A 15,326-nucleotide genomic window follows, 5' to 3' on the forward strand; every position below is an offset into this window, starting at 1 on the left:
TATAACCATTTTGCATATATTTCCAGAATGTAAAACATCTGCGGATCAGTGTGTGTACTTCTGTAGTCTAGAAAAATTTCCATTGAGTAGTCCCCATCTTAAGGTTCAATGTTCCACAGTGTGTCTTGCATCACAAACATAAAGGAGATTTTTAAACCATTTTGCCATAATGTTTCTGGGGAGGCTAAACCGCCTGTTCCTTTATGTCATCGTGTCAAGGGTAGGAGTTTTGGGAAGCTTGCCAGAGTCCATAAAATACATAGATAAAGGCTTTGTTCAGAAGCGTGTGTACCATGCCTGACAATTGTCTCAAAAGAGCTTCTCCTCTCCCAACTAAGCCATGCTTCCTAAAATGGAGATTGCGTAATGCACAAGAAAGTATACATTTACTACAAAAGAGACACAAAACTTTTGATTCCTGGGTATGCTAAAGCGATATTGCTGAGATACATTTTGATAAATTGTCTGAAACCGGCGTATGACGTTCAAACCGTGATACCAGTTTCAGACTCGATACATCCGCAATGTATTGCCAGCTCAAATTGCCCTGAGGCAGCAAAGGCATAGGCAGGCAGGCAGGTAGACAGGAGCCTGAGAAGATTCTCACCTGCAAGCTATGCCTCCAGTTTCACCTGGGCAGGCAGGCTGCCACTTCCTCCTGGTTGGTCACTCCTGGAGCGACTGACAGGGAGGAAAGTGGCATCTCGGCCAATTGGGTGAAGGTGAAGGCAGGCAGGTGAGCGCCTTCTCCGGCTCTGTCTTCCCCCTGCGTGTGCCTTTGAAGAAGCTGCTCTCTCCCCCTGGCTCACATGAGCGAGAGTAGTGTGGGGGCAAACTCAACTGTTGGGCTGGGTGATGTATCTCAGCTGCTTAAGGTAGGGAGGAAGAAGCAGCCGGGATACATTTCAGGCATCACGATATATCCGTAGATTGAGATATTTAGCTGCTGATATATCACAATGTTGAAAACCACATATCGCCCAGCCCTACTTTCTGTGCTCCCCTGCTCTGACAATGTGCTGGAACTACAAGAATCCCCGAACAGGAAGCCATGGCTTATGACATATGAGCAGGTCCAAATTTTACTCATCACAGTAGCACAGGCTACAAGTGCCCAGGAATCTAGACTTTCATAGAACCAGCTGCATTTGCCTGCCTGTGATCTGACATAGTACTTTGCAAACTCTAGAAGACAAGGCTTTAGAAATGAGCAAAATTATTTAGTAGCAGTTGTAAGGCATGAATGTAAGTCCCAGAGGCAGTTGCAGACAATGCCGGGGAGTTGTGCTCCTTTTGTGACCTCCCTCCTTCAGAGTCAGACCACAATAGTATAGCTGAGGCATTCCAGAATAAAGAGGGAGAGGGAGGAGGCAGAGAACTCAGTGCGGTGCAAATACGCCAGCAGGAGCACCAGATTGCCTCTGCCAATGTGTTTGCACCACTGCTGCCTTGCCTCTCCCACTCTCCATCCTGGTATTCAGGAGCAACTTGGCTGGAAGGAAGCCAGGGAAGCAGTGCCACCCTAATGCCCCATTCACTACTATCTAAAGGCCACTGCTTTGCTGAAGCTAAGTAGTTCTGGGTCTGGTCGGTGTCTCAGTGGGCAGTTGTACATCACTCTGGGTTTCATGATGGAAGAAAGTTGAGATAGAAACATAAGAGGTGGGGCGGCGGGGGGAAATGAGTGGTGGTATTTGACCAGTAAATTGGCTATGAGTTTTGATGTTTGGTTATTTGCTGGCTAAATGCCAACTCCAGTGGAGATGGCTCATTTCAAGCTGGAATAATTTAGTGGCAATATGAACTTGTGTGAAAGTATTCAAAGCCCTTGCCCTTTAAGCAGCCTGAATTTCATTAAAAACATGTTTCTAACATGTGTGGTCTTGGCTGCAAAAGCACTGATAATATGTCTTTGCTTCTTAACAGGTTTTATTTCCCACACTGGTATTGTAACAGCAATGTACGAGCATTTCGGTACGGTGTTTCCCGCGGTGCAGAGTGTCCTGTCCTTGATGACATTGTCATGTCTTATTTGTTTGCTCAGGTAAAATTTTGACAACGTATTATTTGGGTATGGATGTATTTGGCCCTTCTCTGTGTTTTTACTGCTGGAGATGAATGTCTTCATCCAAATATGGATAATTTCACAATAATAATAATAATTATATGCAGTTATCCTGTGAAATAAAAATACAACAGCCTTGAGGGCAGCACCAAGGTGTTGATTCCCCTTTGAGATCTGAGCTGATTTCTTTGTTCAAATTAAGTTCCGAGTTGATTCAATAGAAGACAACGCAAGCTGCGATGAAAATAAATGAAAAGAGCAGTAGGCCAAATTCATCAGAATTTCTGTGCCTTCGTTTTTTGCCTCCAGTGGCGGGAAGACTTTGTCCATGGGTGGGTGAAGATGCCTGTCACTCATGAAACACAAGAAGAATGTCTTGGCATGGCTGTTCTGGATATGATGAGGATGGCCAAAGAAAAGGACCAAACTCCACTAGGCATCTACAATTCTATGAGGTAACTCTCTTTGTGACGTCTTCTTCTGTAGCTGTGCAAATGGGGAAGGGAGGAGTAAAACAGGAGGTGGAGGCAGGAAAGCACGAAATGGAAATTAGGAGCCAAACCATTATTATTTTGATTGCCTGTTGCCTTACCCCTTTTTCCAAAGAACTTGTTTCCAGTTCATGACTCTCCCCATTTTAAGATTAGGCTGAGAGATAAGTGCCTGGCCCAAGGTGATCCAGTCAACTTCACAGCAAAGCAAGAGTTTGAACTTGGATAAGGCATTTGCAGATCTGAGCAAGTTGTGGCCTGTTCCATTTCACCAGATGTGACATTCCTCTTTTATACAGCCTGGTGGTTCCTAGTTCTGGTCGTTGCAGAGAGAAAGTTTGAGGATGCAAACCCTGACATCGCCAGTGGAATTCGCCTCCCGGTTTTCTGTCCCACTTGCTCATAAGTTAAAAGATTTTAGGATTTAGGACTTACCTGATAGTTGCTCTTGCACCTTCTGTAGAAGAATACCACCAGCCCCCTTTGAACTGCTCATCAATATTTTGCCACACACTTGGTTGTCTTTGTGTTCACAGCTACAAGATGTTTTTGCCAAAATGCATCAGGGAAAAAATCCAGGATTATCACATTCTGACACGAAAGAGGATAAGATACAGATTCCGCAGATTCATCCAGCAGTTTGGCCAGTGCAAAGCAACCGCCAGAAACTTGAAACTGAAATATCTCATAAATCTGGAGACCCTCCAGTCTGCCTTTTATTCAGAAGTGTTTGAAGTGAAGGAACCCGGCAGAGAGCCTTCGGGTGAAGAAAGTTTTGCAACCATTGTTATATCCGGAAATGGTGGAATTCAATGCTCAAGAGGGAAACATAAGGAAAGTGAGACACTGGCAGAACAGGTAATCTCGTATAACATACAGTCATACCTTGGTTTTCGAACAGCTTAGTTCCCGAACGTTTTGGCTCCCAAATGCCGCAAACCTGGAAGTGACTGTTGCGGTTTGTGAACTATTTTTAGAAGCCAAATGTCCGGCGGGGCTTCCGATTGGCTGTAGGAGCTTCCTGCAGTCAATCAGAAGCCACGCTTTGGTTTCCGAATGTTTTGGAAGTCAAACGGATTTCCGGAACGGATTCCGTATGACTTCCAAGGTACGACTGTACTTCTGTATTTTGTTTACTATGAAAGCTTCGAGAATACCACTGGAAGCAGAATTACTTGGTTCCATCAATAGAATTCTTACTGGCCAAGTAGAAATTAGCATTGTACAGTCAGTTGAAAGTATTGTGGCAAGTACTTTGCAGGAAAAGGTACGCAGAATATAAATGGTGAGGGAGGAGTGGGAGGCTGGTTTAAGGTTCTGTGGGTTTTTAGTGCACATCCAGTTCTGTTCTGTGGCTTGGGCAATGCAGGGTCCCAATCCTTAGTATCAATGCAGACTCTAGTTCCTATTGGTTTTTATTTGTGCCTAGCGTTGAATGGGATTTCACCCAAGTCTTTTAAGATTACTAGCCTTAAAGGTAAAGGGACCCATGATCATTAGGTCCAGTTGTGACCGACTCTGTGGTTGCGGTGCTCATCTCGCTTTACTAGCCGAGGGAGCCGGTGTACAGCTTCCGGGTCATGTGGCCAGCATGACTAAGCTGCTTCTGGCGAACCAGAGCAGCGCACGGACACGTCATTTACCTTCCCGCCGGAGTGGTACCTATTTATCTACTTGCACTTTGATGTGCTTTCAAACTGCTAGGTTGGGAGGAGCAGGGACCGAGCAACGGGAGCTCACCCCGTCGCGGGGATTCGAACCGCCGACCTTCTGATAGGCAAGTCCTAGGCTCTGTGATTTAACCCACAGCGCTACCCACGTCCCTTACTGTCAGGGAAATAATTTGGATTAGCAGTAGATGTGCCTGAGAAGTGAAGATTGCCATTTTCTGTTCTCCAGTGGTGTTCTAGGAGGATAATACATTGACAGTTCATTATTTTTTTTAATGTATGGTGGTACACAATTAACTCTATTGATAAAATATTTCCTTTCTAGATACTTTATAGACTGTAGGTTGGGTTAAGCAAAGGGGGGATTTTCTCTTGAGTGTTTTGGATCTTGGTGCTTGAACATTGCTCTTTTAATTTCTCTGTAATTTAAATTTCATCTGTTAGTGGTGGCAGCATCACTTAAAGCGTATGGTGATTGTTATCTAAACAGAGATAAGCAAACTTGAGTAATGCTGTCTGTGCACACAGATGGTAGCCTTCTTAGAAATAAGACCCCAATCCTGCTCTTGTTTCTCTGCAATATGTGCAACTGTCAGGGTTAGCCTTTCATCAGTTTATTCTGAACATCAGTCCATAGAGAGGGATTTTTCCCTTGGGAAACTCTTCCCTTGAAGGTCTGCCTGATTCAGAGTCTTGCAGCTTGTGGTAAAGATGTAAAAACCAAGAATTTAGCTGCCATTGATAAATATTGTGAAAGGGGAGTAGAGAAGTAATGTGCAAACACCAGGCTCAAACTTGTTTTTCTGGCAGGAAAGGATGTTTCTTATTCCCTCAGAATCAGGCTATTGAGAATAATGTTACAATTGCTCTGTTTCAGTTGATGGCTAGAAGTTTGACTAAAACACTCACAAATAACCCGTTTCCTAATAAAGCAACATCTTTTCGCAGGAAATACAGACCTATTGCGATTTCCCCGACATTATCGATGTCAGTATTAAGCAAGCAAGCCAAGAAGGTTCTGGCGAGAATAGAATTGTAACCATTCACAAGCAAGACAGCAAGAATTTGGTAAGAGTGGCTTTCTCTTTTGATTACCTTACATTTCTGTGCATTACTTGTCTAAACAAATTGGATTTGATGCCCTGCCTTGTTTCATATCTGCAGTGTTGGGCAATTAGGCACGTAAGTTAGACTGTGACTTTCGTAGAATGTAGCAAAAGCAATCTGTGTGTTCTTAAAAACAACAGCCCTCCTGTTCCGTTTTGAGGCGGCCACACCATAAGCCTTTCCTTTCCTCATGCTTTTTGAGATTCCTAGCCATAGTCATTAACCACAGAAGAACGATGTAAATACACACATGTGCAACAAATCATAGCCTGCTCAGATGCTCCTTCTCCATCTGCTGAGATTGGGAGTGCGTCTCAAATTCACATGCTTGATCCAGTCTCCTTCCCGGCACAGAGAAGGCAATGATTCCACATGGAGATCGTACATATATTTGAGCACGGTATCTCTGCTTAGCACAGTCCCTGTTTTCTGCCCATGGTAAAGGGCTGCGGCAGAGCATGCGGCTTAGAAACATTCTCCTGAAATATCTGCACATAAGGAGGTAGTGGAGTCCTGTTCAGTTCTATCTAGCCTGAGACCCATGGTTGTCTGTCTTTCTCCACACGATGGCACATTTACACAGTTTTGAAACATGGGTGGAATACATTTCGCCCCCTTCATTCTTTGTTAGACAAACCTTACTAAAAATCTAATATGTGGTTTGTTTGTTTTTTTAATCCCCCTTACGTTGTAGGGCTGGGCAATATCTGGGCAATATGATACTGTAACAACAACAACAACAACAACAGCAATTTATTAATTATACCCCACCCATCTGGCTGGGTTTCCCCAGCCACTCTGGGCGGCTTCCAACAGAATATGAAAATACAATAGTCTTGTGATATACAGTGGTACCTCTAGTTACGGACTCGATCCGTTCCGAGGTGCCGTTCACACTCCGAAAAGTCTGTAACTAGAGCTCCGCTTCTGCGCACACACACGGCGCAACAGAGCTTGTGGAGGGCCAGACTATATTTTTGGGGGGAGAATGAACGAATTCCTATGCCCCTCAAATAACCCAGAGATGCATTTTAAATAAAAGCACACATTCTACTCATGTAAAAACATACTGATTCCCGGACCATCCACGGGCCAGATTTAGAAGGCGATTGGGCCAGATCCGGCCCCCAGGCCTTAGTTAACCTACCCATGGCTTAATGCATTCACCAAACCGTTCATATTCCTTGTCATGGAAATGAATGGATTATTCATTTCAGCGTTTGTGGGTAACGCAACAAAATGATCAACCATCAGAAGCATATTCATGCAATTAGTGTTACCAGAAAAATAATAAATATCTTACTATCTTTCTCCCTTGCCTTTGCAGGAAGCTGAATTTCATTCACTAAGAGAGGCTCTTTCTTTCGTGTCATTGATTGATGGATATTACAGATTAACCGCAGATGCCCATCATTACCTCTGTAAAGAAGTAGCACCCCCTTCCATCATTGAGAATATTCAGAGCAACTGTCATGGGCCAATTTCGTAAGTGGCATGTTTTATAAGATGTTGAAAAGGTGTTTTTTTCCCTTTAATCCTGAAAGAAAAGAGATGCTCCACTTTGCTTGGGAGGCAATTGCCTAGTTCATCAAGGATAATTAATGCCAAATCTTTTAGGTATGTGCAGATGTGCAGCTGGATACGTGTTTTATTTGGCTCGTTTCTCATTTTGGCACAGCAGGAAGTGGCTGCATGTACACACCTTCATCCAGGAACACTTTAAAAAATGTACCTGCCATTGGGTTTTTTTAAATACACAATAATTTATTTTCCCTATCTCTCTCTCCCCCTGGAAATACTTTGAAACCTTGATAAAAACATGTGGGAAGGTCTCTCAGTGTTTCCTTTTGTAATGAATTCATGTTTATTCAGCCACAACACTTAATGCAAAGTTTTAAGATGTTTTTTCTTTCATTCTCAGTTCAGTTCCGAATGTGTCATGCAGTGAATAGAGAACAGTGAGTTTTAAGGTCTCCCAGCCATAACCATGGTGATGGTATATGCGGTCATAGACAGAGAACTTCTTAATAGGTTCACTGCAGGATCTGGCAGAAATAGAATTTGAAATTGTGGAGGAAGAAAAGGCAATTCAGATATCAATATCTGGAATTGAGCACAGAACATTGCTAGCAAAGGAAATTGCTTTTGGGCTAAGTGTTCCCTTCTTGTGAACTTTTCCGTAGCCTTGAGGAAAAAGAAATATTTCCGGCTGTGAGGGTTGTTTTTGTACTGTTGTGTAGTATTGCCTGGTTCAGAAGAGCTAAGTGTCTCTGTGCGCTTCAGTTAAAAGTCTGTCATAGGGATTTCTCAGCCTGTTAACCAGAGGGGCAGAAAACACCTCCTTGCTAGTGGAAGGCAAAGGATTGTCCCCACCTCCAGGTTGGGCAAGAGTTGCAGACTGCCTTTTTTGAGCTCTTTTGAGCTCTACTTTCTGTCCTTTCCGTTCTTTTTTATTATTATTATTCTCCACCCCGGTTTGGGAAGAAATACAGCTATAAGAAGCATCTGAAGATTGCTCTTGGGTAAGGTAAAGGGACCCCTGACCATTAGGTCCAGTCGTGGCCGACTCTGAGGTTTCGGCACTCATCTCGCTTTATTGGCCAAGGGAGCCGGCGTACAGCTTCTGGGTCATGTGGCCAGCATGACTAAGCTGCTTCTGGCGAACCAGAGCAGCACACGGAAACACCATTTACCTTCCCGCCGGAGTGGTACCTATTTATCTACTTGCACTTTGACGTGCTTTCGAACTGCTAGGTTGGCAGGAGCAAGGACTGAGCAACGGGAGCTCACCCCGTCGTGGGGATTCGAACCGCCGACCTTCTGATCGGCAGATCCTAGGCTCTGTGGTTTAACCCACAGTGCCACCCGCGTCTTGGTACTTTGTCCCAAACAAACTGCACTTCCTCTTCTACAGCTGGAAGGCGGAGCCTACAGTTCCTCCTTTCCACCTGGGCTTGGTGACAAAGGTGCTTTGAGCATGAGCTGCTGGCTCGCCCACTCCTTTGTAGGAGAGACAGAGAAAAGGAGTTCCCCAGGTGGGTAACTGGATTGCTCACCTCCCTTCATACACCTCCAGAGACAAGCACACTTGGCAGATAAGTCTCTTTTGACACATGTTAATTCCTACTCTCTCCTTGGGCTCAAGGAGGTATCCATTTACTGACTTCATCCCTGCTTCTGTCCAAGAGTAGCAAGGAACCATGAGACCAGATTCTGAGGTCCATCCCATTCCTGGTAACTTCTTTCTAGTTTCCTTGCCTTGCCTCGTCCAGGGCAGAACACGTGTCTTTGTCTCTGCAACTTTCCAACTCCAGCATTTTTTTACCTTTACTGTCTTCCTCTGTTCAGTTTCTGTTAAGTTGTGGGTGAACATATCAGATGACACAGCGATTCTCCAAACAGCTCTTGTTTATTCACAGGTCAGAACAGAATTGAACTGAAGGGTTCAGCCAGCCTGCTTATATAGAGCTCCAGTACAACGTAATTGTAACAACTTTCTGTAACTATCCAATCACTCAATGTCACTTTCCATCCCTTATTTGCATATGTGGACCTGAACTATCTACAGTATCCCCCTGCTGGCCCAGGGTGAGAACTTCAGTACATAACAGTTTTCACCCAATCCTTTCTCATTCTTCTTCTGCAGAAACTAAACAACAACCACCAGGATGACTCTTTTTCACGTGCCAGGCCTCTTCCAAGGGCATGCCAAAATCCTAACATCTTTCGGTCTTTTGTTGCTGGACTCCAAGCCACATTTCTCCTCCCTTGTTTGACACCTCCTCCTCAGATCTTTGTCTCTTAGCTGGACAGAAACTTAGGGAGGTGTCAGAAGGAAGACCTAAGAACTTAGTCACACCATTCTCCTGCGCAAAAGTAGGGATTAACCCAGTAACCCTTCAGTCACCCCAAACAATAAACTGCTTTCAAGGAATCACATTTTCTAGATGTCACTAGGCAGGAATAAGGATAAGGACCCTGCACTATATTACGAGATTCTGAGTGGGATATCATTTTGAGAATCTTTTGGTAAGCCACTCTGAGAACCTCCTGAAGATATAAAATGAGACATAAGTTTTCTAAATAAAGTTTAAGGAGGTTACATGAGGAGAGGCATCGTGCTTTCCATAGGAAAGGCAATATGGTGTTATAGGGTCATTTTCAGCTTTTGCTGTCAGTGGGGCTGAGGGATGTCTGGTTTTCAACACTCTGATATATCACCAGTTAAACATTGTGATATACCAGTGATATACCAGTAGGAAATAAGGATGTAGCTATGTAGAGGTGAATGGGGGGATGCCCTAGCCAACTGCTACTACTTAGGGGGTCTAAAACAAATGCATTTTTACTTACTTATTTGCAGCTGCATGTGCTGCCTCTGGTGTATAAAAATGATATTATTGCTTCAGTGCTTTTATTTATTTCTGTTTTGTTTTGTTTTATTTCCTATTTCATTTACAAGCTGTCTTGAGTCCTTGTCAGGGGGAAAGGGTGGGAAATAAATAAAATCCAAGTTTGGCACTGACCACACTTACAGATCCTAGACATACTTATGCCCTTCGCATTTTCTTCCCAGATTTTTTTCCTTGCATTTGAATTGCTGCCATACTGATTTCAACAATCTGTTAATATTGGTAGAGGTTTGGCCTCTTCTGTTCTGCCAGGTTTCAAATGAGACTCCGAGTGAACCCCTTTCAGCTAGCGAAACAGGGATTTGGTTCTGCCTCCCTTACTCAGAGGGGAGACTGTTTTCTAGCATCACTTTAGAAATTCATAGTAAGTCCGTTTCCCTTTCGCGCTGCCAAAGGAGTTTGCCAGAAGTGCCCAGATGTTGTTAAGTTGTGGGTGAACATATCAGACGACACAGCAATTCTTCAAACAGCTCTTGCTTATTCACAGGACAGAACAGAACTGAACTGAAGGGTTCAGTCAGCCTGATAATATATAGAGCTCCAGTACAATGTAACTGTAACAATTTTCTAAAACTATCCAATCACTGAACGTCACTTTCGATCCCTTATTTGCATAACTATCTACAGTATCCCCCTGTTGGCCCAGGGTGAGAACTTCAGTACATAACACCCTCCCCATTTCCTTGCCAGATTTTTTTCCTTGCATTTGAACTGCTGCCATAATGATTCAACAATCTGTTAGTATTGTTAGTGGTTTGGCCTCTTCTGTTCTGCCAGGTTTCAAATGAGACTCCAAGTGAACCCCTTCCGGCTAATGAAACAGGGATTTGGTTCTGCCTCCCTTACTCAGAGGGGAGACTGTTCTCTAGCATCACTTTAGAAATTCATAGTAAGTCCGTTTCCCTTTCGCTCTGCCAAAGGAGTTTGTCAGAAGTGCCTAGATGTTGTAACCTGTAGGCAGTTGTAAGTGGATGGTCACAGACTTTTACCGGGGATAGAAATATGGTAATCTCTAGGTGTTCTGCATAGCTCAAAGGTTGCTAGCTTTTAAAAGCTTGTTCTTAACTCTTGTGCTCCCTCCCTCTCGTTTTTCCAAAATAGCATGGACTTCGCAATCAATAAACTGAAGAAAGCTGGCAATCAGACGGGCTATTACGTTCTTCGTTGCAGTCCAAAGGAGTTCAGGAAATACTTTCTTACCTTTGCAGTGCAGGTTAGTAAAGAGGAGCAGAATACACTGTTACTTTGGCTGTGAACAAGAAAGAGAGGATTCAGAGTACCTTTGATTATAAGTGTTACCTGTTAAACCACTGTGCTTTTGAATAATTTTTAAAAAGCTCAGCCACCTCTAGTTCTCAGTAATCTCTGTGCTTTGTGAACAGTGCACATACCCATGTCAGTCGGCAAAGAAAGATTGTGAAGAAATAAAACTTTCCTTTTCTTCTGACATGTTCATTCAAGCACCGAGTAATGGTAATTTAAGGGACGCGGGTGGCGCTGTGGGTTAAACCACAGAGCCTAGGACTTGCCGATCAGAAGGTCGGCGGTTCGAATCCCCATGACAGGGTGAGCTCCCGTTGCTCGGTCCCTGCTCCTGCCAACCTAGCAGTTCGAAAGCACGTCAAAGTACAAGTAGATAAATAGGTACCGTTCGCCAGGAAGGTAAACGGTGTTTCCGTGTGCTGCTCTGGTTCGCCAGAAGCGGCTTAGTCATGCTGGCCACATGACCCGGAAGCTGTACGCCGGCTCCCTCGGCCAATAAAGCAAGATGAGCGCCGCAACCCCAGAGTCGGTCACGACTGGACCCAATGGTCAGGGGTCCCTTTACCTTTACCTTAATGGTAATTTAACTGTTAGAATTTAGTCATATCTTCTATTTGTGACTTAAAATTAAACCTGTATTAATATTAGCATATCTGCACAATCTGTAGGCAACCAGGCATCATTTGTGCTACAAGTAACAAGAGATTGATGCTATTTTCATATGAGTATGGGCTTTCTACATACTCTCACTAGCTTACCACAATATAACATAGTTAGTTTTAACTACGAATGAAAGTACTGTATTCAAAATGCCATTCCTAATTATTCCTTGGAAGATGATCAGCTTCTTTAGTTAAAAATTAGTTTATTTAAAAAAATGAGCAAATTTGCCAGACTATGTTAGGGAACCCCTTAGCAGACTCTTCAAGGCCTCAAGAGTCTGATAAAAGCATCTGATAAGGTTGGGGTTTTATATCCTTGCTTTAACCATCAATGTCACGTTAGCAGAGTGCTTAAAGCAAGATTAAAGGACAGGTTTTCTGCTGTTCATCAAATGACATGCAGTGTGTGATGGTAAAATATTGACAGATACAGGTGGAACCTGCAACGAAACATGCTTCTGTTCACAGTGCCAGCAAACCATGTCATCTTCCAGGATAATCAGATTCTGTTGATTTCTGATTCTGTTAAATTCCGCATTATATTTGAGTTTCCACACAATGTAAAGGCCCCTTCGTTTCTGTTTTGTTTGCTTCCAGGAAAAAAAAAACCTTTCGTAAATAACACAGAAATGAGCGCTAAACTTGTGCTATAATCTGCTATATTTCTGGAAGTGGCTTTTTTGTCAGGTAAAGGCTCAAATATAATGCAGAAATTAATAGTTAGGTGAACATCAGGAATGCATAATAAACTCCCACATGAATCCGCTGGATGTGTCACTGAAGTTTTTATTATTGTTCTATAAGTTTTGGGGGTTTCTCTGAGCCTGCTATTCTGATACCTCCCTCTCATGCATGGATGGCACCATTTTGTCTACAAAGGTATGATTCCTAATTTAAATTCAGTATTATAAACAAGATAGCTGTTTTGAAACAACATCTTTCTTACCGTTTCTTAATCTTCAGCGGGACAGTACCACGGACTATAAGCATTGCTTGATCACAAAAAATGAGAATGGCGAATATAATCTCACTGGAACTAGAAGAAGTTTTACAAACCTCATGGATCTCTTGAACTGTTATCGGACAGAAACTGTCCGGTCAGACAGTATAATTTTTCAGTTTACCAGATGTTGCCCTCCAAAGCCAAAAGGTAAATGATTCACAACTCCCTTAAGTGGTGGTGTTAATGTTTTTTGGTTTTAGACCTTGCTTTTCTGTAATAAAATCTGCCCAGAATGACTTGCAAAAACATGAATACATTGCACTGGGGGGGGGGGGGATGAAATGAGAAAAACACAAAACTCTGCAATGAAAACAATAAAGTCAGAGAACTGGAGTCAGACTTTTCGAAAGCAGGGTCTCAGTTTAATAGAATGGCTTGATTAACCTATTTTATCTATGTGGACTATAGATAGCATTCAGTATATTATATATTTCTATGACGGACAGCATCATATACAATATAGAATCTACTTGACGCAGTAACCAATACGCACTCAGGCTCCAAAACGTGACATGAGTAATAAAAGCAAGATTTGTGGCCCACGGTGGTGGTGGTAGGAGAGTGTTGACTTAGACACTTCCTTTTCTTTTAGGCCATTTATTAATTTCATTCGTTCATTCTATAATCTGGTTGGTTTTAATAAAAGGCTGATAGCTAAGGTATTGTAGAAGTACAGATAGTCATAGGGCTGAGGGCTAGGTGTTTCAGAGCCACTCCTGGCTCTGGGGCCAAATTCAGGTGCAGCTCAGGCTCTCGTAACTGTGCAGAAGTCGCAACCAGCCCTGAGATCCCTCTCTGCTGTGGTTCAGCACGGCCACAGTCTTCCTCCGATCCCCTTTTGTAGCATTCTGCAGAGGGCCTTTTCTGCCACGAAGGACCTGCGGTGACTGACGTGGGTTTGAGGAAAGGGGAAAGAAAGCAGGGTGCAAAACAAACCACAGATGTGGGAAGCTGCTCTCTTGCCAAGTATAGGATTCTGCTTGTAGCTGGTGTGGTGTTAGGCCTTTCTCAGCCTGTGGGTCCCCAGATGTTGTTGAACTACAACTCCCATCACCCCTAGCTAGCAAGGCCAGAGCTCGGGGATGATGGGAGTTGTAGTCCAACCACATCTGGCGACCCACAAGTTGAGAACCACTGTGTTAGGGCTAGAACCTGTGGCTCTGCAGATGTTGTTGGGACTAGAACTCTGCATCCCATTCTGGCTAGGCCTGATGGAAATCGGACCACATCTGGAGGGGCAGATGTTCCCCATCTCTGGTGTAAGCCATGCTCTGTGCAACCGTGGCTAATGCAGATGAGACAGGATTATTTAATAATATTTGGATTGGGTCTGTGGAGGGAACAATTAAAAAAAAAAGTTCGGTTTTGTGGCTAGAAGTGGAACAGCAATACTGCTTGAATGGTATGAGGGAATAGGGTTGCAGTCTCCTGTACTATATCCCCCTGGTGGTGCAGCAGTAAAACTGCTGGCACATTGGCCAAGCTGCAAGCTGTACATGTTCAGCTGCAAGTCAGCAGGACTTCAGTCTGAGAGACCAGGGTTCAAATCCTCACTCAGCCATGAAGCTCACCAGGTGACCTTTGGCCAATCACTATGAGCCAGTGTGGTGTAGTGGTTAAGAGCGGTAGACTCGTAATCTGGTGAACCGGGTTCGCGTCTCCGCTCCTCCACATGCAGCTGCTGGGTGACCTTGGGCTAGTCACACTTCTTTGAAGTCTCTCAGCCCCACTCACCTCACAGAGTGTTTGTTGTGGGGGAGGAAGGGAAAGGAGAATGTTAGCCGCTTTGAGACTCCTTCGGGTAGTGATAAAGCAGGATATCAAATCCAAACTCTTCTTCTTCTTCTGTCTCTCAGCCTAACCTGCATCACCGGGTTGTTGTGAGGTCAAAAATGGGGAGGAGAAAACCATGAGCTCCCAGGAGGATGAGGTGGAATATAAATATAATAAATAAAATGAAATTAAGTCTGTCTGTTTGTGAACCAGGACTCTGTTAACCTTCTCCTTACAGATAAGTCCAACCTCCTTGTCTTCAGGAGCAATGGAATTTCTGACTTGCCCTCATCGCCCACCTTGCAGAGGCATAATAACGTTAACCAGATGGTCTTTCACAAAATCCGGAATGAGGACCTGATCTTTGTAAGTTCACGAGACGTATCTTCTCGTTTGTGTAATACTCTGATCCTCAGCGCAGTCCTTTGAATTAAGTCCCATTAATTTAAAGGCACCAGCGTTGTTTCTCAGTGGTGTGTGTTACTGGAAATAGTGTGCACATCGGTGGGAAATTGTATTTACAGAAAACTAGGTATTTATTGTGATAAGTGCACCTGGAAGTTGAAGTGTTCACTTGCAATTCATTTGCTGTGTGACTAAATTAATTGAAAATCAGCATGTGTGGTTTTTCTTTTTAATGTGGGTTCATACTTTTTTATTAAGATAAATGTGGGAGTTTAAACTGAGTGATGTCCTAATCATCATATTTTCTTTTCAGTAGCCCTTCCAGCCTACCTACCGTCCGTTCTCAAGCAAATTAACCAATTTAGTTTTGTGGCTTTTAACTTGATAGAGTATTGCACTCCTGAAGCCTCTCCACCAATAATAGTGCATGCATCAGCCAGGAAGGGGAGAGACACAGAGACAACTAGCATATATC

General features: G+C 43.6%; 1 protein-coding gene across 2 annotated transcripts in view; it reads left to right on the top strand.

Annotated features, from left to right (window-relative positions):
* The window catches only part of JAK2 (Janus kinase 2), an 86,919-nt gene that overhangs the window by 44,496 nt on the left and 27,097 nt on the right, over positions 1 to 15,326 (top strand). For both annotated transcript variants that reach the window (XM_080987722.1, XM_080987723.1), the window contains 8 exons: positions 1,927 to 2,044; positions 2,375 to 2,520; positions 3,093 to 3,414; positions 5,175 to 5,294; positions 6,661 to 6,818; positions 10,847 to 10,958; positions 12,634 to 12,820; positions 14,685 to 14,812. In XM_080987722.1, the coding sequence (XP_080843848.1) occupies positions 1,927 to 2,044; positions 2,375 to 2,520; positions 3,093 to 3,414; positions 5,175 to 5,294; positions 6,661 to 6,818; positions 10,847 to 10,958; positions 12,634 to 12,820; positions 14,685 to 14,812 (1,291 nt within the window). The remainder of the gene's footprint in view (positions 1 to 1,926; positions 2,045 to 2,374; positions 2,521 to 3,092; positions 3,415 to 5,174; positions 5,295 to 6,660; positions 6,819 to 10,846; positions 10,959 to 12,633; positions 12,821 to 14,684; positions 14,813 to 15,326) is intronic.

Source organism: Podarcis pityusensis (genome assembly GCF_964106645.2).
Source record: "Podarcis pityusensis genome assembly, chromosome: 17".
NCBI lineage: Eukaryota > Metazoa > Chordata > Lepidosauria > Squamata > Lacertidae > Podarcis > Podarcis pityusensis.